Below are 24,763 nucleotides of genomic sequence, written 5' to 3'. Positions count from 1 at the left end.
GGACTGGACCGGCCAAGGAACCTCCAGGAATGCAACCCCGCTAGCTTACAAGTAGTTAATCAGCACTACCCTAAGGATATTATTACCGGATGTACCTAATGAAACCTCTACCATAAAGAACAAATATACTTTTCAGATTCCAAGTCTCTTGAGATGAAAAAGACCTCCCAGGGGACCAGAAAAAATGGCACCAGGGCACCTGCTAACACGACCTCCTGGGCCTCCAGTCAATGACACCCACCTTCTCAGGACAGCCCTGCCCCAAATTTTGCCCTTAGAAACCTTCACTTGCAAGCCATTGGGGAGTTTGGGACTTTGGAGCCTTAGTTTCCCATTCTCCTGGGTGGTGCCATATCAGTAAATAGCTTATCTTTCTTCACTGCAAAAGCTCAGTGTCAGTTTTATTGGCCTGCTACCCATAGGGTGGACAAACTCTCCTACCTGGTTTGGCTACAGAATGTTGTATCTGGATTATGGTGGTGATTACAAAGGCGTATGAATTTATCAAATTCATCTAAGTGGATACTTAGAACAGGTACCCTTTATTTTTTTAAAGGATCTTATTTATTTATTTATTTATTTACTTACTTACTTATTTTTAAGATTTTATTTATTTATTTGACAGAGAGAGACACAGCGAGAGAGGGAACACAAGCAGGGGGAGTGGGAGAGGGAGAAGCAGGCTCCCCGTGGAGCAGGGAGCCCGATGTGGGGCTCGATCCCAGGACCCCGGGATCATGACCTGAGCCGAAAGCAGCCGCTTTAACGACTGAGCCACCCAGGCAGCCCCTAAAGGATCTTATTTATTTATTTGAGATAGAGCAAGAGAGATAGTACGAGCAGGGAGGAGAGGCAGAGGGAGAGGGAGAAGCAGGCTCTCCATTGAGGAAGCCCCACCCAGGGCTGGATCCCAGGAACCCCCGAGTAGCCACCCAAGCGCCCCCAGGTGCACTTTATTGTATGTAAATTTATATCTTAATAAAGTTAACTTAAAAACCTGAAGTAATAATAATAGGATAATAGTAATAACCATAAGACCACTCAGTGCACTGATATGAAGGATCTCCAAAGTGTAGTAAGTGGGGGAAAAAAGTGCAGAGAAATGTTAATCAGAGGAAAAAATAGGTCTGTATTGTCTTGGGTGTGCATAAAATAATCGAAAACCTACACAAGAAGCTAAGGATGGTGGTTTCGAGCTGGTTGGGGAATGTGGGTTGAGAGGAGGGACAGAAAAGGGAGGGATGAACCCTTAACATCTTAAACTTTTGATGTTTGAATCAGACCAACATAGATTTCTCTCGCTGCTGGAACTCTTCCTAAGGGAACCTTCGCATTTGTTCTCAAAAACAAATAGATTTGCTTAAAAGCTAACATCCCTTGTGGGGCACCTGGGTGGCTCAGTCCGTTGAGCGACTGACTCTTGGTTTCAAGTCAGGTCATGATGTCTGGTAGTGAGACTGAGCCCAGGCTCCCCGCTCAGCCGGGAGTCCGCTTGAGATTCCCTCTCCCTCCTCTTCTGAATCCCCTCCCCAAACAAACAAACAAACAAACAAATAAAATCTTTAAAAAAAAGTTAACATCTCTCACTATCAGAATACCGACTACTCGCTCTCCGAATTTACTCAGTACACAAACCTTTAAAAAAAGAAACATGTTGCCAAAGCAGAAAGCAGAAAGAATCCCCCACGTCTGGGAGTCTGTGGCTTTGTGCAATTGTTCCCTCTGGCCACCACCAGGGACAAGGGCTGCCCCCGCCCCCACCCGGGCGCCCGCGCGGCCGCCACAGAGGCTGGCGGCCACCGCGCGGCGGCCCTGGCGAGCTCCGGGCCGCACCTGCTCCTCGCGGGCGCCCGCCTCCCTCCTCCTAGGCCCACTTCCGCCGGGTTCGGGCCAGGGCCCCCTCTGGGCAGGCTTGGGGAGCAGGCGGGGACAGAGGTCCGCCCAGGGGACGGAGGCAGCGGCGGGGGGCGCTCCCTGCGCAGACCCGAGCCGCAGCAGGCGGCCCCCAGCCCCGGCCTCTCCCCCACGCACCCCCAGTGGCCCTCACAAGCCCTTCCGAGGGGCCCCGCCCCATCCCCTCTCCACCCCCGCTCCGCCCCCGCGGGGAGAGGGCGCGGGGACCTACCGGGCGGCTGGGCGCTGGCGGAGCCCCGAGGGGCCGCACGGATTCCGCCGGCCCTGCTCCTGCGCTTAGACGGCCGCTCCGGCTCCCCCTCCCCGAGGGCGCGCGGGGTCGGGCGGAAGGGCCGTGGGGGCCCCGTGCGGGGTGGCGCGGGAGGGTCGGGAGGCTGCGGGCTGGCTGCTCTGGGCGTGCGTCGGCGCGGATCCAGCCGGGGCGGAGCCGGGGCCCGGCCGCCCGCAGCCACCGCGTGGAGGCCGGGACGCTCCCAGCGATGGGCCGGGGGGTTCCGAGAGCTCGAGGGTCGCGGGCGTGCCTGCTGCTGCTGTTCCTGCGGCTGCCTTGGCCGGTGTGGGGGGCCGAGGCGTTTCAAGGTGAGTGGGCCGTGCCCCGCGGCGCAGGGGAGGTCGCTGTCCGCCACCGCGGTGGCTGGGAGGGCAGGGAGGGTCTCCGCAGGACCTGCGCAGGGACTCTCAGCTGTACTGGGGCTGGCCTTGGGGCCCAGACTGACACACTCTGCGCAGTTGCCACAGTGGCAATGGCAAAGCGGGGTGGGGGGGGGTCCCCTCTGAGCAGCCGCCCGAGTTCCCAAAATCCTCTGCGGGGACTCTGCCTTGACCACCCCCAGACCCCATGCACCGGTGTGGACGTCCCTGCACCTCCATCCCTGAGGCCCAGCGCACGGGGTCCCAGGAGTCTCTGCTGTGCCCTCACCCTCCTGCAGCCTCCATGCTCATCCCCAGTATGGCAGGGCCTTGGGGCCGTGTGTGTGTGTGTGTGTGTGTGTGTGTGTGTGTGTGTGTTGTTGATATTGTTGCCTTGTTTGGTGAGATAGAGAAGGGTGCTTCAGACAGAAGGGGCCCTGGGAGTTAACCTCCACACCCCCAGTGCGTAGGACTGGCCAGTCCTGTACCCTGTATGGGAAGTGCCCTGTGGAGGGACTGGGAGGACACCGGACACTGGGGAGGAGGCAGGAATGGCCAGGCTGGGCTGGGCAGCCTGGGGGCACTGGGTTCCAGAGCACTGTCCGGGAGTACCCAATAGGAATAGGGTCCTGTTCTGTTCTGGGGCCCCGAGGGGGTGGGATGAAAGCCCTCATGCCTTTGGGGATGGCTGCTTCCTCCTCCTCAGCCTGGGGTCAGGAGAGGGTGAGATGACCCCTGGGAGGAGTGGAGAGGGGCTTTGTGCTCCCCAACACTGCAATGGCTCCCTGATCCTCATCATCACAGCTCCATCTCTGCCCGCCTCTCCCTCCTCAGGGGGGATGCCATGAAGAGAACCCCCAACCGACACGCACACCTGCACACAGGCCCACCCTCCCCTCTCTACCTGGGAGGCCTAGGGCCAGCAAGAGGTAGTTCTCCACACCCAGTTAAGTCCTCTCTGGGCTGGTTGCCCCCCACTCCTCCCAGATTCACTCAGATCCCTCTCCTACTGTAGCAGCTGGCTCATCCAAGCAGGGAGGGCTTCCTGGGGGAAGGGGACTCCTAGAGCGGCTGCTATTCTGGGTCTTTGATGACGGGGTCTGGGGGAGAGGATGGAGGAAGAGAAAGGAGTTGGGTGGACTGGCCGGAGCTGGAACACTTCTGCTGGAACACAGTCAGCCATCTCAGAGGGTCAGGGCTGGCTGGGTGCTGGGTGGCTGTCGGTTCTGGGAGCTGGGCTCGCTTCCCCAGGGATTGTGTCAGAGGACAGGGAGGGCTGCCTACAGGCTCTGGGCTGCCTGGGGCCTGGCTCCTGCAGGGCGGGTGTGGCAAGAGCCTCTGGGACCCACTGTGGGGTGGGGGGCTGGGAGCATTCCAGAGCCTTCTGAGTAATGCTTGGCTCTGGTATTCCTCCAGAGCCCCCTTAAGCACGCCAGGCCTGGGAGCACTCAGGCTCTGTCCCCCAGGGCTCCCCACCTTGAAGATCCCGGGAGGGGGCTTCTGAGCTAGAGTCCCCAGAAGTCCCGCTTCCAGCATGAAGCCCCCAAGGGGAGCTCTGGGCAAGGTGGGCCTCCCCAGACATCTGGCTGTTGTTTTTCTCAGATGGCGGAGACACAGGCATCCTCTCTTCACAGATCTCTCACCCCAAAGGCATCTGCTGCCCAGTCTAAAAATACCCAAGGCTGCGTCCCCTTTCCTTTCCCTTCTGCACTGGGGGCCTTGGTCTCTTCCTTGTGACCTCTGACCCCCAAGCCTCCCCCAGGTCAGTGGGGCTCCCACTTCCCCGGCTGAGCTCCTCTGTCTCTCTTCTGCCACCTCCCTGGTTCCAAGGATGCCCCCAGGGGTGACCACCCTTCTCCAGGCTACCTTTGAATGTTGAAGATGGAGTCTCCTATTCCACCCGGCTGATGTCCTGTAACCTCGTCCCTTGGTCGTCCCCGCCCCCCTGTTTCCCCCTCATCTTTTACTCTGTCCTCCCCCCAGGAAACAACCCCGGAGAGCCAGTCACCCTGCGCTGGGTCCCGGATGCAGGAGCCCGACGCATGGTCGCCCCAGAGGAGCCGGTCAGTGCCAGGTCATCCTTCCCGCCTCAGGAGCCCAGGGTCTCCCAGCCCCTTGGCCCTTCCTCATTCAGCGTGGCAGTTTGGCTGGGGACCTTTTGGCCCCTTCCAGGAGGGTTGGCAGGTGGGGGTGGGGAGATAGCTGGCTCACATGAGCCTTCACACATGGAAGTCATTTTCAGGCTTCCTCCCCCATCTCCCCCTGCTCCCTCCCTCCCAGAATTATTCAGGCCACCCCCACCCCACCAGGCAGAGGTAGGGCCAGAATTTGTGGGGCCTGAAACTTTTCAGGGACCTCTTTAATAAAACCCCCAAATATCTTCCTTTTGCCCAGTTTACTAGAACATGTTACCCTGTGGATACATTGCTGTTCCCGCCAGGAAAACTTCAGCCTCCCTGTCTCATGCAGAATCCACTTCTGGCCAGGGGGCACTGGTCACTCTCCTAGTGCCCCCCAAATGCACCTGATTTTGCTTCTCCAGGATGCTCTGCCCCAGCTTCCTGCCAACACCCACCCGTCACACACTTCCAGAATAACTGTGTCCCCATCTATATGTGTATGTGTCACACAGCTGTGCTGCAAACCAGGAGGCCAGTGCCCTTGGTATCCCCATTTCACAGAGGGGCAGACTGAAGCCCAGAGAGGTTGGAGAAAGTGCCCAAGGTCACATAGCCTGAGACCAGAAGCCCAGAAGCCTGAGGCCCACTAAGGTCTGAAAGACTTGTAACCATTGACCAGTGTCCCCCCAGGTCTAGAGAGCTCATCCTGAATTTTCAGGCAAGAGAGGACAACCCACTCTCTAAGCCAGCAAAGAGGAACGCAGGATGACGGTGTAATGAAGTCTAGGAGGGCCCCATAGGCCCAGCAGGCTTTAACCTAGGACCTTCACTGGGTCCCCCAGACCCTCAGGGGCCCCCATTCAAGTGGGCCCAAGCTTTGAGTCGGTTGTCCTAGACATCAGTGGCAGAGGGGAAGGCTAGGCACATGCTGGAGTCACACTGACTGTGGTCCTCCCTCCCGGTCCAGCCTGGGCTGTGACGAAGAAGGGCATCCCAAAGGGCATTGCTTTCCCCTGCCTCCGGGAAGCCTGCCAAGATGAGGACAGCAGAGTTGAAGCAGGGAGTCGTGTCCAAGTGGCAGGAAATACCCACATTTCAGGTTAGGGATGGGGTGCTAGGTGAATAGCCGGGTCACCAAGAGGGCAGGAAGCAAGGACAGGAGGGGCTGCAGAAGGACAGAGAGAGGGGAGCCCGGGCTGGGGTTGAGGTAGGAGGAGGCTTTCCATCTGGGGCTGCTGTCTGTGCTTGGTGCAAACCTTTCTCCAGTAAAGTAAGTGGCATTCTGGCCATGTGAGCTCATGCCTGGGGCCTTGGGGAGGTCTCTTGGCTGGGGTGGAGGAGTTGTCTGCTCCCACCTGCAGAGAAAAGGCCCCCAAAAGAATCTGAGCCCCTTGGCCTGGGGCCCAGCCCAGTGCATGTTGGGATAAAAGGGCAGGGCTAGCAAGGGTGGGGGCCAGCATTCCGAAGACACAGCAGCTCTCCATGAGGCTCGAGGCTCCAGGGCCGGCTCCAACTCTGGGCCCCCAGCCAGGCAGAGTGGACAAGGAGGGGCAGATGGGGTAATCCCACAGGGTGGGAGAGGCAAAGAAGTTATGGGGAAGGAGAGGCTGGCCCAGGATGTTTTCTTCTTGGCCTGGAATGGGGGGGTTAATGTTTACTTCATGGGCTCAGCGAAGCAGGTGTGGGGCAGGCCTTCAGGAGGCCAGGGAAATTTTCGGTTTGTCGGAATTGGAGGAGGAGGGAGTAAAGTCTGAATTCTACGGGGAGTGGGGAGCAGCAAGATACAGAAACAAGAGGTTGTAAGGACGCCTGAGCTCGCCTACCCGACGCTCCTCCACCCAATGTCTTCAGGACCCCACTGTCCTCCCCACTTAGAGGAAGGCTTCTGGCTGTGAAACCGGAGGGAGGGCCAGAGGAAGGGCCCAGTCACCTTGTGTAAGGCAGGATATCTTTCTGGGACCCCTTGTCTCATCTCTCCGGAGGATGTGGTGTTCACCTAGCAGACTGTGTCAAATGCCTGTTGTCAGAGCCAAAAGCATCCCGAGTTTGGGAACACATATGCCTGCATGTTCTCACCCCCACCCACACCCACACCTACCATGGCAAGTGGGGAGCCTACTGCCCCCTGCCTCCTGCGCTCTCCCTCACCAGCCAGCTCCCCAGCCCACCTGCTCCCTCAGCCCTGTTCTCCTTCTTGCCCAGGTCTCGAAGCTAGACACAGGGCTGGTGGCCTTGAAGGCTGAAGGGCAGGAGCTCCTGCTGGAGCTGGAGAAGAACCAGTGAGTACCAGGCTGGGGAGGAGGCTAGCAGCCAAGAACAGCCCCCCTCTCCGGGGGCGGGGGGATATCAGTGTGGGGGGCACTGAGGGGAACACATGAGAGAGGCTGGATGGGGCGAGGGCCCCAGAAGCAGAGGCACAGGTGACAAGAAGAGTCATGCCAGCGCATGACCGGCTCCCTCAAGGCTGAAGTAGGCTGCTGAGGCTGGGTCAGCCCTGCTGTGGGGCACACCCCTCGTTCCAGCCCCAGGAGCACCTTGTTAGCTTCCTGCCAGAAATGAGTGAGCATCACCCTGTGGGTGCTCAAAGGGTGTGCTTAGTCAAAAGAGAATCCAAGATGGATTCCAAGGATGGGCAGGTGCTCTGGGCTGAGGGATGGATAGCAGGGAAAAAGGTGCCGTGGCTACCAAGTCCAGACCCATTCAGGGGGAGGCAATCTGTCTGGCTCGCCTGGAGAGTCTCCATCGGCAGGGAAGGGAGCAGCGAAATGGGGAGTCCCAGGAGGACCAAATCACAGAGGCCATTTTAAGGCTGAGTGTCCAGGATGGGGCAAAGCCAAAGACTCTGAGCTGGTGAATGAGCAGGCAGAGCTGGGCTGGGTGGGGTGGGTGTCCAAGATGGAGTGTGGGGTCTGGAAACCATCCAGATGGAATTACCAATAGCTATCATTCACTGAGCGCTTGCTTCATCAGAGGCATTGTTCGAAGCACTGTACACATGTTGACTTCTCCCCCATGGAGCCAGATGGACCAGGAACACATTCTAGTTCCACCACATTTAACCACAGTTCCTCTGGGGCTCAACGTCCCCACACATGAAAGGGGTGACCACATCGCCTACTCTTCGAGTTCAGTGTGTTGTGTGTATTGGGGGAGCCAAGCTAGAGAAGGTGGAGGAAAGACTAGGAGGTGGAGCAGCAGGCATCACAGGTCTTTGGGTTGGTCTGGCAGTAAAGAGGTCAAGGCGAGATGGGGGTTGAGGATTTCCCTTACAGAAGAGAAATTGACTCATGATTGATTCACCTTGGTGGGAAGGGCCCTGGAGAGATGGAGAAAGAAGGTGGAATCGTTACTGGAGTGGGGTCTGAAGAAGGTGGGGATGGGGATTCCTGCTCAGGTGGGTAGGCAGGAGCAGCTGTGAGCAGGTGGAGATTCTCTTTTCTCTGGAAGCATGGGGTGAACATCACTGAAGGACGGGTGGGGAGATATGTGGGGTCTAGGGGCCAGAGAAGGTCTGAAGGATCTTGGGGACAGGGAAGAGGACGAGAGAAGGTTGACCAGATGCCCAGCAAGGCTGAGCGGCAGGTAGGGCCCCCTAATGAGGTTGCTGCGCTTCCTTGGCTCCAGGTCCCACCTCCTCATCAGTGTCTCCTTAATCCTCCCTCCTGCCCCTCCCCAGACCTGTGGACCCAGCTGCCTGCCACAGGTCCCACAGGAACCACAGACTCTTTCCCTATTGCTGCTCCTCCCTGGTGCTTCCCACACTCCCACTTCCCACACCTCAGCCATCACCAAGGCTCCTTCCTGCCCTCCACCTTTCTGCCTCTAGCCCAGGGTTTTCTGACCTGAGCAACACATGGTGGCTCCTGTCCCTTCCCTAAGACACATGTGGGTGCTTCCTCAGTGCTAGCCCTGTGCCTTGTTTCACGGAGCTGCTCAATTAGCATTCGGGGGGGGGGGGAAGGCTGGAGGGCATCCTGGAAGAGGCCAGGCTGAATTAGGTGACTCCTACAACACCCCCTCCCAGCAGGCTGTTGGCCCCAGGATACACAGAAACCCACCATAGCCCAGATGGGCAGCCAGTGGTGCTGGTTCCCAACCACACGGTGAGATACTCTCGTGGGCTCTGAGGACAGGGTAAGGGGTACAGGGGGGTGCACTCCCTGAGGACCTCTCCACCATTCCTTCCCCATTCTCCTCCTGTTCTTAAGGAGAGGCTGGAGCCAGCCCCCCACCATGCCCTCTCTCTCTTGCCCCTCCCAGTTCAGCCCTGGCTGAGCTTTGGGGCTGGGTCTCTTGCTCTCCAGGACCACTGCCACTACCATGGGCGCGTGAGGGGCTTCCCTGACTCCTGGGTAGTCTTCAGCACCTGCTCTGGGATGAGGTGAGGAGTTCCGTGGGAGGGAGGGCCTGGGGCTGGGGCAAGACTCCCCTCACACCCTCCTCTGCACTCCTCCGCGCCCTAGGGGCCTGATCACACTGGACAGGAATGCCAGTTATTATGTGCATCCTCGACGAGCTGGAGACTCTGAGGACTTCATCACTCACAAGATGTTCCGAATTGGGCAGCTGCTCGGCTGGAAAGGGGCCTGCGGCCACAGGGATGCCAAGAACAAAGGGGACATGGCCAACCTTTCTCGTGCCACTCAGATCAAGGTCAGGGGCACAGATAGGAGGGGGAATGGGAATGCATTATCCATAGTCCTCCAAATCACAAGAGATAGGAATACACAGCCCCAGTTCAGGGCCTCCGATCCTGATATTTTTATTTGGAGGCTGAAGAAACAAGTTCTAGCAATTTTTAAAGTTAACTTTGTGCTTCCTGGGAATTGGGGCTAGTGGTCAGGACTCAAGCCCAGCAGCCTGCGGCTGAGGGTCACCATTGCCTCTCCCCAGGAGAGGAGGGAGCTCCGCAGGGGCCCGAAGTTCCTGGAGTTGTACATGGTGGCTGACCACACGCTGGTGAGCCAGAGGCCCCAGGGGCTGGCGGGGTGGGATGGGGCCAGTTCAGCCTGCCACACCCTCTTATGTCTGCCTTTCCAGTTCTTGACCCAGCACCGGAACTTGAACCACACCAAACAGCGTCTCCTGGAGGTGGCCAACTATGTGGACCAGGTTGGGGTTGGTGGAAAGAGAGCCCTAAAGGGGGTGATTGCCATACGGGCTGGCAAGTCCTAGGGGAGGTGTGGCAGGCTTGGAGATGAGGCCCTGGACCCGGGCAGAGAAGAGAGGGCGCCCCCACGGAGGAGCACGGGCACCGTGGCACGTCCTGTGCTCACCCCCGTCCCGTCCGCAGATTCTCAGGACTCTGGACATTCAGGTGGCCCTGACCGGCCTGGAAGTGTGGACGGAGCAGGACCAGAGCCGCATCACGCCGGACGCAAATGCCACGCTCTGGGCCTTCCTGCACTGGCGCCAGGGGCTGTGGGCACGGCGGCCGCACGACTCCGCGCAGCTGCTCACGTGGGTGCCTCTGATGCCCACGCGGGGTCCCGGCCCGACCGCCCAGAATCCTGGTCCCGCCGGGTCACGCTGCGTTCCGCCTTCAGGGGCCGCGCCTTCCAGGGCGCCACCGTGGGCCTGGCGCCCATCGAGGGCATGTGTCGCGCCGAGAGCTCGGGAGGCGTGAGCACCGTGAGCTCCACCCCCGGGATAGGAAGGGAGGGGCAGAGGAAGGGGAGGGGGGGGGGGAGGAGGCGGCCCCGCAGCCCGCCCTGACCGTCTCCGCTCCCTCTCAGGACCACTCAGAGCTCCCCATTGGCGCAGCAGCCACTATGGCCCACGAGATAGGTCACAGCCTTGGCCTCAGCCACGACCCCGACGGCTGCTGCGTGGAGGCGGCGGCCGAGCAAGGCGGCTGCGTCATGGCCGCGGCCACGGGGTACGAACGCCGCGGTCGGTAGGGGTGCGGGGGGAGGCTCCGCTGGACCAGGGGGCCTTCCGCAGCTGCCTTTCTTGGGGAGACATGGTTATCCCTCGATTTCCTCTCCCGTAAAATGGGGATATGATCATAGCACCTCCCCGAGAGTTCTTTATGACGCTTAAAAGGAGGAAACGCAGAAAAAGCGGATTCTCAAAAGTATGAAGATTATTTTCAGAACATTCTAGCGAGGATTCTCTAACCCCGGGAGGAACAGCGCTAGGTCGCGATTCGACCTCGAGTCCTGGGCTGCCTGGTCCTGGCGTGACGCCTTCCCGCCTCGGGCTCGCAGTGTGACTTTGTGCAGGTTACTTGCCCCCTTCGGGCTCTGCCTCTGGAGGATCCGGGCCGCCGGTGGCTGAGGCGCTTGTGCGCCCAGCCAGGGGCTGTGTGGCCAAGTACAGCTGGTAGTGGTGGGAGGGGATCCGAGACGAGCTGGGGGCTGAGGGTGGCGGTGCCCGCACGCCCGACGCCCTCCCCTGCCCGTAGGCGCCCGTTCCCGCGCGTATTCAGCGCCTGCAGCCGGCGCCAGCTGCGCGCCTTCTTCCGCAAGGGGGGCGGTGCGTGCCTTTCCAACGCGCCCGACCCCAGGCTCCTGGTGCCCCGCGCGCGCTGCGGGAACGGCCTCGTGGAGGACGGCGAGGAGTGTGACTGCGGCGCCAGCCAGGTCAGGTCCGCGCTCCCGGCCCCCCCGGGGTGGGGGTGGGGGCCCGAGGCTGGCGCCCCGCCCGCCCCCCTCCCCCGAGGTCTGGGGCGCGGCGTGCTCAGTTGGCCCCACATCCCCTTTTCGGCTCCAGGAGTGCCCGGACGCCTGCTGCCTCGCCCACAACTGCTCGCTGCGCGCGGGGGCCCAGTGCACCCACGGCGACTGCTGCGCGCGCTGCCTGGTGAGGGCGTGGGAGGCTCGGGGTGAGGGTTAGGGGCGCTTGCGAGCCGGCCTGTTGGTCTTGGCTGATTGGCACCCTCGGGTCCCCCTGTGGGTGCGGGCTCTGCTCTGCTCTCCAGCCTCTGAGCCGCGCTTACGGGGTGGACCTCTCCCTGTCTATTGTCCCTCTGTGCCTCGGCCACCCTCCCTCCACCTGGTCGCCTGCGTAGCTGAAGCCGGCTGGCGTGCCGTGCCGCCGAGCTGTGGGAGACTGTGACCTCCCAGAGTTCTGCACGGGCTCCTCCCCTTACTGTCCCCCGGACCTTTACCTACTGGACGGCTCGCCCTGCGCCAGCGGCCGGGGCTACTGCTGGGATGGCGCGTGTCCTACACTCGAGCAGCAGTGCCAACAGCTCTGGGGGCCTGGTGAGACTACCCGAGCACCCCGGCCCATCCTCGGGCCTGCGCTCTTTTCTACTCCAGGGAAGACGGGAGGGGGTGGGGGGCCTGAAGCCATTGTGGTCTCGCCCATGCGTCCTCAGGCTCCAGCCCAGCCCCAGACGCCTGTTTCCAGACCGTGAACTCCGCGGGAGACGCCCACGGGAACTGCGGCAAGGACCTCAAGGGTGGCTTCGTGGCTTGTGCGCAGAGGTGGGGATCGGAGGGCGGGGCGAGGAAGCTGGGTAGTGCGTTGGGGCAAGGACACATCTCGCTGTTTGATCACCCTGCACTTTCCTCCCCAGGGATGCGCAGTGCGGGAAGCTGCAGTGCCTGGGCGGGGAGCAGAGCCCACGCGCAGCGCACACGGTGCCCGTGGACTCCACCGTTGGACTAGGCAGCCATGAGGTGACCTGCAGGGGAGTCTTCGTGCTGCCCGGTGTCCAGCTGGACGTGCTCGACTTGGGCCTGGTAGAGCCAGGTACCCAGTGTGGACCTAGCATGGTGAGCCCTGCACCCCCGGCCCCTCCCTAATGCTTGAGTCCTGCGTGGGGAGCATCACTCCCCCTCACTGCCCGGTGCGCACACTGCCCATAGGTGTGCCAGGACAGGCGCTGCCGAAACACCACCTTCTGGGAGCTGGAGCAATGCCTGGCAGCCTGCCATGGCCATGGGGTGAGTCTCAGAAAGTCGACGGGGGCAGGTGGCTTGGGGTTCCTGATCCCATGGGATCCTCCTTCTTTCTTCTCCTTTGTAGGTTTGCAACAGTAACCAAAACTGCCACTGTGCTCCGGGCTGGGCTCCGCCCTCCTGCGACAAGCCAGGGTTTGGTGGCAGTGTGGACAGTGGCCCTGTGCAACCTGAAAGTGTGTCCATGGGGGACAAGTGGGGAAGGCTGAGGTGGTGCACCTGCTAAGGACTCAGCCTTCCCCTGTTGTCCCCAGACCACAAGGCCTTCCTGCTGGCACTGATCCTTAGCTTTCTGCTGCCTCTGCTCCCGGGGGCTGGCCTGGCCTGGTGCTGCTGCCGGCAGCCGGGGTCCCGTCTCCAGCAATGCCTCTGGGGCTCGAGGAGGGATGCCGCATGCCGTGGGTAGGCTCTGAGCCCACTCCCGTGGTTCCTGCCTGGGGGAGCTGGGGTGGGGTCCTCAGACCTTGTCCCCGGCTGCACAGAGGTGGCCAGAGGCGGTGGAAAGGAGCCCTGAGCAGGAGGCCACAATGGGTGTGTGTGGATTCCCGGGGGCCCTCAACCCCTCCCAGTTTACTGAGGTTCAGACCCCCTTGACCCCCTCTTCTGTCTCTCCCACCAGGGGGCTGCCTCACCCTAGACTGCCTTTGTTCTACCAACTCATCCTTCGGTTCTTGCTCCACTGTGCCCTTCAAGATTTTTCTAGCCTCACATGCCTTTTCCCACTTCCTCTGCCTAAATCTCTCCTGTACACCTTCCAAGTCTGCAGATGCTGGGCCCAGCACACCATTTCACTCCATACTGCTGCTTAGCTATGGGGCTGGCTGCCCTTGTACCAAGGGCCTGCCCTTCACCCAGTTCTCCGTGACCTGGGAGGAGGTCACATAGTACCTGAGCATGGTTGATCACCCGGTGCTGGTCAAGGGAGGCCCCCTGGGGCGCCTGGGTGGCTCAGTCAGTTGGGCGGCTGCCTTCCGCTCAGGTCATGATCCCGGCATCCTGGAATCGAGCCCTGCATCGGGCTCCCCGCTCAGCGGAGAGCCTGCTTCTCCTCCCTCTCCCTGCAGCTCTGCCTACCTGTGTTCTCTCTCTCTCTGTCAAATAAATAAACAAAATCTTTAAAAAAAAAAAAAAAAAAAGGTCCCCTATGGCACATCTGACACAGCCTGGCCTTGGGAGTGCTCCGGACAAGCTGCAGAAAAGGGCAGGGTTTGGGTTAGAGATTGGGGCAGAGGGCAGCCCAGACAGGGGCAGGGCACCAGCCAGGTCCCAGGTTCTGAGAGAGCTTTGACACAATGAGCAGTGATTGCAGGTCTATGGGGGAGGAGCAAGGTGCTCAAAGTTTGGTGTGTCAGCATCAGGGGTCCTGGAGGCCAGGCGGGGTGGGGGACAACCTGAGTGATGCCAATATCTGGAGGGATGCTGGGGTGATGGCAGAGCTTGAGAGGAATGTCAGGGCTAGAGAGAAGTGCCCGTGGCCCTGGGAGGGCAGGAGTCAGACCTGGAGCCTGGAACCCAGGGGCCTCTCCGAGGAGGGAGCAGGAAGGGAACTGGAGGCAGGGATGTGGACCAGAAGGGTAGAGACTCATTCAAGGCAGAATTCAGGTCGGGCATGCCTGCTCAGGACCACTGTGCCAACCTCCTGCCGTCTTATTGCACTGCTCAGGCCCAAAGATGCCCCAAACAGGGACTGCCCCCCCAGCAGTGTTCACCCCATGGAGTTGGGCCCAGCAGCCATTGGAGAGCCCCGGTCCCTGGGTGAGTGAGGCACGGGAGGAGATGGGGAGGGAAGTGAAGGATGGGCTCTTGCCTTCTACCTCCTTCCAGATGGGCTCTTGCCTTCTACCTCCTTCCAGATGGGCTCCCCTCCTTTCCACGTAACACCCAGTCACCTTGAGGCCCCTGACCCCACCTTGGTCACAATATGTGTCCTCCACCCATTGCTGCAGACCTTGAGAACTCTGCCAGAGCCCAGGAACCACCTTGAGAAGCCTCTGCCCTGTTGTGCTGCCTGCAACCCCAAGGTAGGTGGGGCCCCCCACCTCATCCACCCACCTCTGTTGCCCCTCATCTGCTGGCCCCTACTCGGAGGTTTCTGAGCTTGGGTTATTATGCAAATGAGACTTGATCTTGTGGAAAAGCTGTTGTCACGGAGACCAGATGCTGGAAGCCCCCAGGGTGGGAGAGAGAGAAGTTGTATCTCTTCCTGGGTCACTGGTCCTCACCGAGGGAGGAAAGGGGGTCCTGGCCTGCAGGGGTGACCCTTCCTCTTCATTTTCAGCAGATCAAGCCCAGAAGCCAAGATCCTGTCTCTGGTGAGAGGGAGCTCCCAAGATGAGGGTACTTACAGACGGTGGACCTCTGACAGCCCCTCTGGGGACTTGGTCTCCCAGGGTAGAGCCAGAGAGTCAGACCTCCTGCACTTTGGCAGCCTGCAAGTTTCTTCCCTGAGTTGAGCTTGCCCCACCCACTCCAGGACCCCAGAGCCTTATCAGAAAGTGCCCAGTACCGTCCCCATTCCTTAGGACTAGGGAATCCTGGTAGGGTACATACTCCAGCCCAAGAATCTATTGGTCCAAGGAGCAAAGTTCACGTAGTCACTGACCTCTTGTCACCAGGGGAGGCTGGGTCATGATGGGCATTAGGAGAGGCCTCTGTCCAGGGATCCTGGGTGTCTCTGTTCCATGTATTTTACCCAGACCCAGCTCCGTAGAGGCCAGTGACTGCCGGGCCAGAAGCCAGCGCTGGGGGCCCTACATTTCAGACAGAGTCCACTTCCCTGGAGCCTGGCCCCAGCAAAAACAAAAAACAAAAAAAAACACCCAAACAAAATCCTCGGGACCCTCCTCCCTCCCTTTTCCTGCCTTATCTTGTCCCTCAGCCCCTTCCTCAGCCCCAGTTCTTGGTCCTCCACTTGAGGTTTTGGAGGAGTGTGGGGACTGTTGTAGCTTCCCCCCCCCCCACTTTGGACACTCCTCAGCCTCTCTTCCATTCCATGGGAGGGGACAGTGGGAGCTGTTTTAAAAAGGACACCAAAGTAGAAGTCAGAAGAAAGACATGCTGCCTTTGAGCCTCTGTGAGTCTTTTCTGTATATAGATCCAACCCCATGGGGCTCCCTGAGGGTCCCAAGGGGTGGTAGCTGGTAGGTGGAGCCTCAGATGGCAGCCAGGGCCCCAGATGTATCTGGGATGGTGTTACCTAGCTGGAATGACCCCTTTGCCCCACCTCTTTTGCCTCCCTTGGAGATTCTGAGAAGCCACTTATTCTCTCCCCATGCTTCATGAAAGAATTGTTGGGTGACCTTCTGTATCAGTCAGCTGTTGCTGTATAACAAAACCACCTCCAAAACATAGTGGCCTAAAACAACTAATTCTGTGAATTGGCAAATTAGGTTTAACTCAGCGGGTGGTTCAGTTGGGCTCTTATGTTTGCAATCAGCTGCTGGTCAGTTGGGCAGTTCTGCTTCTGGGGTTGGCTGGCTGTTGGCTGGAGTGATGTAGACAAATGGGCTACGCACCCATTTTCCAACAGACTAGCTCAGGCTTGCTCACATGACAGCTGGGGAGGGCTCGAGAGAGCAGAGCAGGATTAGGGTAAGGCAGTGATGCACTTACCTTGAGCACAAAAGAAAGGCAATCAAAATAAGTAATATTTTAATGCAATATTTTAACAGATCAAGATCAGTGCCAAAAAAATCAATTATGAACAAAATATCAGAATTTTAACTGAAGACCAGATCAGTGACAGTGTGATGCCAAGTCACATTGGAACCTGAGGCAGAAGGAAATATTTGTAATAGTGATCCTGTCTCACCCCAGTCCCAACCCTGCCAGAAAGTAAGTGGAAGCTTGCAAGGCCTCTAGAAGATTCTACGACTGGCATATTTTACTTCCATAACGCTCTATTGGCACAAGCAAGTCACAGGGCCAGCCCAAATTCCAGGGATTGGGAGAGAAACTCTACCTCCTGATGCGAAGAGCAACAGAATCATGTTTCAGAGGGCATGAAGACCTGGGGGAATTTTTACAACCAACCATTCCTGCCATAGGCAGCAGAGAAGAGGCAGCCCCGGGCTCGGACTGGCCCCTATTCCATCAGCCCCGGAGGTTGAATGAGACAGTTTTCTGAAGCTGCCTTGTCTTTTTTTTTTTTTTTTTTTAAGATTTATTTGTTTGAGAGAGCAAGTGAGCAGGGGGATGGGCAGCGGGAGAGGGAGAGAGAATCTCAAGCAGACTCCCCGCTGAGCTTAGAGCCAGATGCAGGGCTCTATCTCAGGACCCTGAGAAAATGACCTGAGCTGAAACCAAGAGTCCGGACATTCAACCAACTGCACCACCCTGGGGCCCCAAGCTGCCTTCTGTCTTAATTGTACCCGTGAGATTTTGATTTATAACGAATACCTGAGTACTGACATGGAGAGGTTAATGCCACTGAAAGGAGTTACTATTACTTACAAATCCCAAGAAAAGGGGTCATGTCAGGACATGCAGGGCCACATGGGGAAGCACGAGGTTCAGAGGGGAGGCAGAAGCAGGAGTGAGGGAGAGCCTATACTAAGGTTTCTGCAGGAAAGGCAAGGAAGGGCAAGATAAACCCCTCAGGACTGGCCAGCTGTGTGGTATAGGGGTGGCCTCTAATGGTCTGGTACTGGCCCTGTGATGATTTAGGGCAGGGCAAACATAGGCTTGGTAAGGGTTAGGAAAAAGGAGGTGGTTAGGGGTATGGACTCTGGATTGATTGGTCTGCATGTGAAAGACTTATTCATAGGCAAATTTTCATGAACTCTAGGAATTAGGGTTAGAGGCAGTCTCTCCCCTAGTCAGCAAGCTGCCTCCCCTCCCACCCCCACCAAACCAAGATGTCAAACCATCATAAAATACAGAAAATAAAGAACATGATTGATACAGCTCCCCACACTCTCACACTTGGGGGGGTGTCTGGATCCTATGGGGCTCCCACTTATATTACATGTCTTTAATACTTAAAATTGCATGATAAAGAGAAAAAATTGCATGATAAAAATCGAATGATCAAAAATTGGGTATGCCATGAGCCATGAAAGCAGTACTTTGAGGAAAATTTATGACCATGGTATTTTTTTTTTTCAAAGAGAGCTGAAAGTCAGTGGGATAAATGTCCACGTTAAGAAGTTAGAAGCCCAGGACCAGATGATTTCACTAATGAATTCTACCAAACATTTAAAGAAGAATTAACGCCAGTCCTTTTCAAACTCTTCCAAAAAATTCAAAGAGGAGGGAACACTCCCAAACTCACTTTAGGAAACCAGCATTGCCCTGATACCAAAACCAGATAAGGAAATAAAAAGAAATACAATACAAGGAAACTACAAACCAGTATCCCTGATGAGTACAGATGCAAAAATTCTCAACCAAATATTAGCAAAGTGAATTCAATAGCACATTAAAAGGATCATACACCATGATCAAGTGGGATTTACCCGAGATACGAGGGTGGTTTGACATATGCAAATCAATAAATGTGATACACATTAATAGATAAAAATCATATGATCATCTTAATAGATGTAGGACAAGCGTTTGACAAAATACCACATCCTTTCATGATAAAAACTCCAAAACACTGGCTATATGAGGAGTATACCTCAACATAACAAACGCCAGATAATTAACAAACCCACAGCTGACATCACTCACTGGTGAAAAGTTGAAAGCTTTCCCTTTAAGATCAGGAACAAGATAAGGATGCTCACTCTAGCCACTCCCATAAAGCACAGTGCTGGAAGTGTGAGTCAGAGCACTTAGGAAAAAAGGAATAAAGGACCTTCAAATCAGACAGGGGAAGTAAATTTATCTTTGTTTGCAGATGACATGATTTTATTTTTTATTTTATTTTTTAAAAGATTTTATTTTTAAGCAATCTCTACACCCAATGTGGGGCTCGAACTTACAACTGAGAGATCAAGAGTGACATGCTCCAAATGAGCCAGCCAGGTGCTCAAATGACATGATTTTATATATAGAAAACCCTAAAAACGCCACCAAAAAAATTAGAACTAATTCCCAAATTTGGTAGTTACAGTATACAAAATCAACATACAGAAACCAGGTGTGCTTCTATTTACTGACAAATTATCTTTAAGAGAAATAAAACAATCCTATTTGCAATAGCATAAAAAATACTAAGGAATAAATTTAACCAAGGAGGTGAGAGACCTGTGCACTGAAAACTCAAGACTCTGATGACAGAAACTGAAGACGACACAAATAAATGGCAAGATATTCCGTGATCATGAACGGGAAGAATTAACATTGTTAAAGCATCCATCCTACCCAAAGCCATCTATGGGTTCAGCGCAATCCCTATCAAAATTCCAATGGTATTTTTCACAGAAATAGAAAAGATCATCCTAAAATTTGTATGGAACCACAAAAGATCCCGAATAGCCAAAGCCATCCTGAGAAGGATATATATAAGGGGAACACTAACATTTTTGTTAGCAACTTTTCTTCAAGTCTAAGGTTAGTTAATAATAAAAAGTTAGAATTATAAAAGAAGGGAAAGAACAATGATGTTTCATAAAGGTAACAGTCTGGCATGGGAGACAAGGTCTCCTTAGGTTGGTGTGTGTGCGTGTGTGTGTGTTTTCCACCTAGGCACTTGCAGGTGCCGGATGTGTGTGTGTGTGCCTGTGTGTGTGTTTTCCACCTAGGCACTTGCAGGTGCCGGATGTGTGTGTGTGTGCGTGTGTGTTTTCCACCTAGGCACTTGCAGGTGCCGGATTCCGTGGCTCCAGACCTACCTGAAGGCAGAGCCTGGGGTGGGGACTCAGCGGGGTGGGGCGTCATTCCCGCTACAAGGGCTCCTCCCCATGGGCGTGTTCGTGTTGGCACCAACACTCGGGTTCCCCCCCATCGGCTCAGGCGCTACTGGGAAGGGGACCCTTATCCCGCTGGGATTCTGCTTTCACTAGTCCTCCTTTGTTTGCTGCCCGGCATGGGCCTCTGCTTGGCGCCGGCAATGCTGCTGCTGTTGCTGGGTGAGTGGCCACCTCCTCCCCGAGACCCGTCAATGCTGGCATCTCTGTCCAATCTTCAGGGACAGAGCGAGGGGGAAAGAGGATGATCTGGAAAAAACCAGAACCACAATAAGGGGCACCGGCATGAGACCGGTGTGTATACGGGGTGTGCCGGCACCCCGCAGCCCTGCAGCGTGCTGTGCAGCCTGCCACTCCCCACCCAGAAGTCCCGTCTTTGTACCCCAGTCCCAGAAACTGTTTCCTATTGGGTCCCCTCTCCCACCTCTCTTACCCTTCCCTCAGCCCCTACTCTCCATCTTCAGTCTTGGAGCTTCACACTCATTCCCTGGTGCCTCGCATCTGCTGTTCCAACTGCTTGGCTTCCCCTTCCCCAGCTGGGGCATCGTGGGGGGAGGGGATCACTTTACCGGGTGGAGCGGGGTGGGGAAAATGGAATCTGACAAAGGTGTAAGGCAGACGAGATACTGGAGCTGAGACGTGCTGTTTGGAGGGTAAAGATGAGGGAAGGGTACTCCTGGCAGAGGGAAACCCATAAGCAAAGGAGCAGAAGTGGGACCAAGACCTCAGGTGACACTACGTGCTACTGCTGTGTGGCTGAAGCCTGGGCACTTGAGGGGCTTGGCTGCGACAGAAGGGCAGAGTTAGCTGCTCCTGGGGTCCTGGAGGGGAGGGGAGGGGAGGAGACAGGAAGGGAGGGCTCCCCCCTCTCCTGTCTACCCTCCCCACATACTTACTCATCCTAAGCCCTTGGTATCTATTCATCCTGCCTGCACCCAGAGAGAGAGAATCACCGTGGCTCCCGCCATCCTATCTGTGGATCCTGAAAGAGGGGGCCAGGGCCAGATGGGGACCCTGTTCCCAGACCTGAGGCAGGAGCCGCCTCCTTCCACACACCCAGTGAGAAGGATGTGGGGTTAGGGTGGAAAACTTCCCCAAGACTCTGGTGCTCCCAGGGGCTGAGAGCGCCGAGAGGGGCGGGGGTAGCCTGGTTTTGGTGACCCAGGTCCTAGGAAGGGGCTGCCAAATCCCAGCAGAGTGCCGCCTATCATGGATTCTTGGGCCTTGTGGCTCAGGACAGAGCCCTGTGGCCTGACCTCTGGAGTCCACACCCTGGCAGCCAGGTCTAAATGGGCCCTCTAGTGCCCAGAGCTCCTTTGGGGAATCCCTCTTTTGCCTGGCTGATGGAGAGTGGAGGGGCCAGGGGAAGCCAGACTCCAGATGGGGCAACATGAGAGATGCACGAGAACGGAGCATCAGAAGGGAGTGGAAGGGCGAGACGCCCGCGGTAAGGGGCAGAAGGAGGCGCACGAGAAGGTCTAGAAGGAGGGAGACCCAGAAACCACTAGATTCACTCAAAGGGTGTCTTTGGGGAAGGGAGGAGAGGAAAGGAAGAAAGCTCAGGTGTCCCAGCGTGTCCTCAACGCCATTTCTGATACACGTCCATTAGCCTAGTCCCCAGAAGCCTTGCTCTGTTTCCCGCGTCAGGTGGGGCCTGTGAGAGTGGCAGGAGCCTCGCGGACCCCCTCTTTGAATGGGTGTGGCCGTTCTGCGGAAGGAGTGGTGCCTGGGGAGGATGGGCTTCAGCGTCTGGGGGAGCCGGGCCGAGTCTTGGTGCGCCCCCTCCACCCGTGACGCGTAGCAGGACTCCCCAGAGCCGGCGGCCGCCCATCGGCGCGACAGAGGGCCGGTCAGTGCCAGTCAGTCACGCCTTCGAGCCACACACTGCGCTCCGCGGGCTCCGCGCGCTGGAAGGGCTCGCGGAGAACTGCAGCTGCCCGCCCCTCCCCCAGGGTCACCCAGCTCGGCCGCACGGAACCGATGCTTGGACGCGGCCGAGGCGTGCACGGCGGACGCGCGGTGCCAGCGGCTGCGCACCGAATACGTGGCTCAGTGCCTGGGTCGGGCCGCGTCCGGGGGCTGCCCCCGCGCCCGCTGCCGCCGCGCCCTGCGCCGCTTCTTCGCCCGCGGGCCGCCCGCGCTCACCCACGCGCTGCTCTTCTGCCCGTGCGTCAACGCCGCGTACGCCGAGCGCCGGCGCCAGACCTTCGTGCCCGCCTGCGCCTTCGCGGGGCCCGGCCCGGCACCGCCCTCCTGCCTCGCACCCTTAGACGCCTGCGAGGACAGCCGGATCTGCCGGTGCGGGGGGTGGGAGGGCGGGGGGGGCTACGTGAGATGGGGCGGAGGCGGGGCGGGGCTGGGTCTCAGGTGCGAACCCGCTGTGGGAGCAGGCGGGGCGGGGACTGGGCGGGGATGGGCGGGGCCTCCCGCTCACCGCCCTCCGGTCGCGCCGCGCAGGCCCCGCCTCCTAGCCTTCCAGGCCTCCTGCGCGCCCGCCCCCAGCGCCCCCGACGGCTGCCTGCAGGATCAGGCCCCCGGCTGCCTGCGCGCCTACGCGGGCCTCGTGGGTACGCACTGCTGGGATCCGGGCGCGGGCTGGGGCTCTCCCGGGGATGCCTCCGCCTGGGTGGGCCGATTACCCAGCCCTCGGGGCCCCCGCAGGCACCGCGGTCACTCCCAACTATGTGGACAACGCGAGCGCGCGCGTGGCGCCCTGGTGCGATTGCGGAGCCAGCGGAAACCGGCGTGAGGAGTGCGAAGCCTTCCGGGGGCTCTTCACCAGGAACCGCTGCTTGGGTGAGGGGCCCGGGCGGGGCGGCGCTGACCGCCCCTTCCCAAGTTCAGGCTGGCGGCACCTTATTTTAGAGGTGAAGAATCAGGTTGTTTGCGGCAGCCACGCGGGTGCACAGCCCCTCTGCTGTCGACCTGCCTCTCGAGACATCCGCGCCCAGTTCTCTCCGGAGACCAGGTCACAGATCAAAGTAGGATCTTAGCGATGTCTAGGCTGGTGACCCTGCGGGCGGGAGGGTGGGGGGCAGTCAACACAAGTTTCCGAGTTCCTGGAATGCAACTAGGCAAAATTCTAGATCGCCATTTCTGAGGCGGTCCCACACGCAGGGCACTCCCAACGCCCCCATTGATGATCTTGCCTTTTGGGTCTGAATAAACTGGGTGGCCTGTGAAGTCCATTCTGCCACTTACCAGCCCAGAGTTAGTCAATCCTTGAAGATTTTTTTGTGCCCATCTGTAATATGGGGGTGCTAATCGTCACCCTTCCTATGAGGATGAGTTTGTAAGGTACTAGTAGCACAGGTGTTCCTATTTTGTTATTCCTTGTCATGCACCTTCCATTCCAGAAGCCAGTCCTTGCAGATGTTCTACCCTCCCACCCTGCCGCAGGATGCCAGAGGTCTCTGTCCCTGAGGAGCTGGGCCTTGTGCTGGGGTTTCCCAGCGTAGCCCACCCTGGACCCCTTCCTCCTTAGATGGTGCCATACAGGCCTTTGATGCTGGGTGGCCTCCAATCCTGCAGGACCAGCCAGATGTCCACCAGGACCCTGAGCACAGCCTCCTGCAAGTAGGTGTAGGGAGGGGATGGTGAGCTGGCAGCCCCTGCACCGGCTCCTTCCACACACTTCCATTCCAGGTGGGCCTAGATGAAGGCATGAGTGGCCTGGGATGGAGGTGGTGGAGGCAGAGAGCAGAATCCAGCTTCTGCCTCAAGTCCACATTCTGCTCCCACCCCCAAGGTGTCCTCCGCAGATGGGCTCCTGGTTGGAAGCTCCCTGCTCTCCATGCTCCCTGTCCTGGCTCTGCAGCCCCTGCTCTGACTAGGACAGCTGACCTTGGACAACATCACTGTCCCATCCTGCCTGGGGTACAGGGCCCCATCTGCACCCTAGGGCCCCACTGAAAGTGGACTGGCTTGCCTCCCAAGCTGGTCCCAGTGCTCTTGCCCTGCTGCCCTTTTTAGGTCTGGACACCCTGTGTGCCTGTCCCCTAGAGTGAGGGATGTGGGCTGAGGGCCTGATGCAAAGCCCATAGTTTCCCTTTCAGTGGGTTTCTTGGTTGTAGGTCCCTCTCTCCCCTGACCTTGGAACAGTTGGGTTCTCCCACAGGGTAGGGATGGGAGGGGGTCACCTGCGTAGCTGAGGCCTCACTGGGGCCCCAGATCATCTAGAAGTCAGAAACCATCCAAATTCCCAGAATTTTAAGAGCTTTTACCAGCTTCTCCAAACAGAACATGCCCTAAGGAGTACATCTGAATAGACTTCAGGCAAAACGCTTTTGAACGCTGCAGGCTTTCATCTAGGCCCCACTGACTAATGTTGGTAAGGTTCTTCCCAACCATGATATATTGCTTGGTGGGCACCACCTGGAGTGAGGATCCAGTCCCCTGCGTTGCACTGGTCACATGACCATCTTTCCTATGGTTTAACCTAGCACTACGAATGGCTCTTTTTATAGCTCAATAAACCCACATGCACTGAGACTGGCCTTGCTTTCATGTGATCTGTCCTGGGAGCCTGGAGACCAGGTCAGCCACAGGGGGGTATGCCTCTGCTGGCCTGTGTGACCTCAGATGGTCTCAGAACCAACCTGGGCTACATCTGCGCACCTACGAGCCCAAACTGAATCAACTATTGGATCCTGGTGGCAGAGATTTCTGCGGTTTGTCTTCTTTGCTAGTACTCAGATTCAAAAACTATGCTTCCCAGCCTCCGTTGCAGCCAGGAGGTGGTTATGGGACACAGTCCTGGTCATAAGTGGAAGTCACAGATGAGGCTTCCAGGAGAGTTCCTGAAACAGGAGAAGACTTGTTGACTGGACCCTTCAGCCTTTAGCCTCCTCGCCCTTCTTCTTGCCCAGAACTTGATGGCCATGTCTGGGGACATGGGTGCCATTTTGAAAATGGAGCCACATGACATTGTGGAGCCACTGTCCCAGCCTCCATCTGCCTCCCTCTAGACTCTTCATTATATGAGAAAAATAATACCTTTAGTTTGTTTAAGCCAGTTTCTCCACAGACATCTGCCATTTGCAGCCAAACATAGTCTCTGATTGTCTCACTACCACTTCCGGGGTGCCAGGGGGCCCCGGGATCACTTAGGAGAGCCCCTCCTCAGTGTGCACAAAGCCCAGCCCTGACACACACTTTAGAGTGGTGGTCATTTTGTTGTTGTTGTTGTATTTCCACATATTCTCCCTGCTTCTGTCCATGTGGAGAGTCGAATTCTTTCCTGGAGTCTAGGGAAATGTGTCCTGTTTTCACAAGCACTTGTGTGTGGCCAGTGTGGACCCGCACGTGCCAGGGGCATTGTGTTGATGTGCAGTTC

The 24,763-nt window shown here is 57.6% G+C and overlaps 2 protein-coding genes across 7 annotated transcripts; both read left to right on the top strand.

The window, feature by feature from the left end:
- The first annotated feature begins 1,919 nt into the window (after window positions 1–1,919).
- ADAM33 (ADAM metallopeptidase domain 33) lies at window positions 1,920–19,049 on the top strand. 5 transcript variants are annotated; one of them, XM_073878325.1, is made up of 23 exons: window positions 1,920–2,493; window positions 4,528–4,607; window positions 6,867–6,943; window positions 8,689–8,767; window positions 8,969–9,045; window positions 9,128–9,317; window positions 9,501–9,623; window positions 9,705–9,776; window positions 9,958–10,124; window positions 10,211–10,295; window positions 10,400–10,542; window positions 11,071–11,248; window positions 11,379–11,468; window positions 11,677–11,872; window positions 11,989–12,097; window positions 12,190–12,388; window positions 12,482–12,559; window positions 12,642–12,750; window positions 12,829–12,976; window positions 14,238–14,329; window positions 14,521–14,595; window positions 14,853–14,911; window positions 17,683–19,049. In XM_073878325.1, the coding sequence occupies exons 1-21, from the start codon at window positions 2,394–2,396 to the stop codon at window positions 14,556–14,558; spliced, it is 2,430 nt and encodes an 809-aa protein (XP_073734426.1). In that variant the 5' UTR covers window positions 1,920–2,393; the 3' UTR covers window positions 14,559–14,595; window positions 14,853–14,911; window positions 17,683–19,049. The 5 variants fall into 5 exon arrangements, with proteins under 5 accessions (XP_073734426.1, XP_073734427.1, XP_073734425.1 ...); XM_073878327.1 differs by having other exon boundaries at window positions 1,922–2,493; window positions 9,558–9,623; window positions 14,853–14,886; XM_073878326.1 differs by lacking the exon at window positions 17,683–19,049 and having other exon boundaries at window positions 14,856–17,476.
- A 498-nt stretch (window positions 19,050–19,547) lies between these two features.
- Window positions 19,548–23,898, top strand: GFRA4 (GDNF family receptor alpha 4). 2 transcript variants are annotated; one of them, XM_025876369.2, is made up of 6 exons: window positions 19,548–19,590; window positions 21,381–21,726; window positions 21,886–21,995; window positions 22,090–22,224; window positions 22,913–23,004; window positions 23,177–23,898. In XM_025876369.2, the coding sequence occupies exons 1-6, from the start codon at window positions 19,548–19,550 to the stop codon at window positions 23,255–23,257; spliced, it is 807 nt and encodes a 268-aa protein (XP_025732154.2). In that variant the 3' UTR covers window positions 23,258–23,898. The 2 variants fall into 2 exon arrangements, 1 of the variants encoding a protein (XP_025732154.2); XR_012374134.1 differs by lacking the exons at window positions 19,548–19,590; window positions 21,381–21,726; window positions 21,886–21,995 and having other exon boundaries at window positions 22,102–22,224; window positions 22,785–23,004; window positions 23,177–23,226.
- The last annotated feature ends 865 nt before the right edge of the window (window positions 23,899–24,763 follow it).

This window comes from Callorhinus ursinus, unplaced genomic scaffold (assembly GCF_003265705.2).
Source record: "Callorhinus ursinus isolate GAN/ISIS: 27379988/994484 unplaced genomic scaffold, GSC_fseal_2.0 scaffold29, whole genome shotgun sequence".
In the NCBI taxonomy this organism is placed as follows: Eukaryota; Metazoa; Chordata; class Mammalia; order Carnivora; family Otariidae; genus Callorhinus; species Callorhinus ursinus.
The sequence above is the reverse complement of the archived record's forward strand: the minus strand, read 5'-3'. Positions and strand labels throughout refer to the sequence as shown.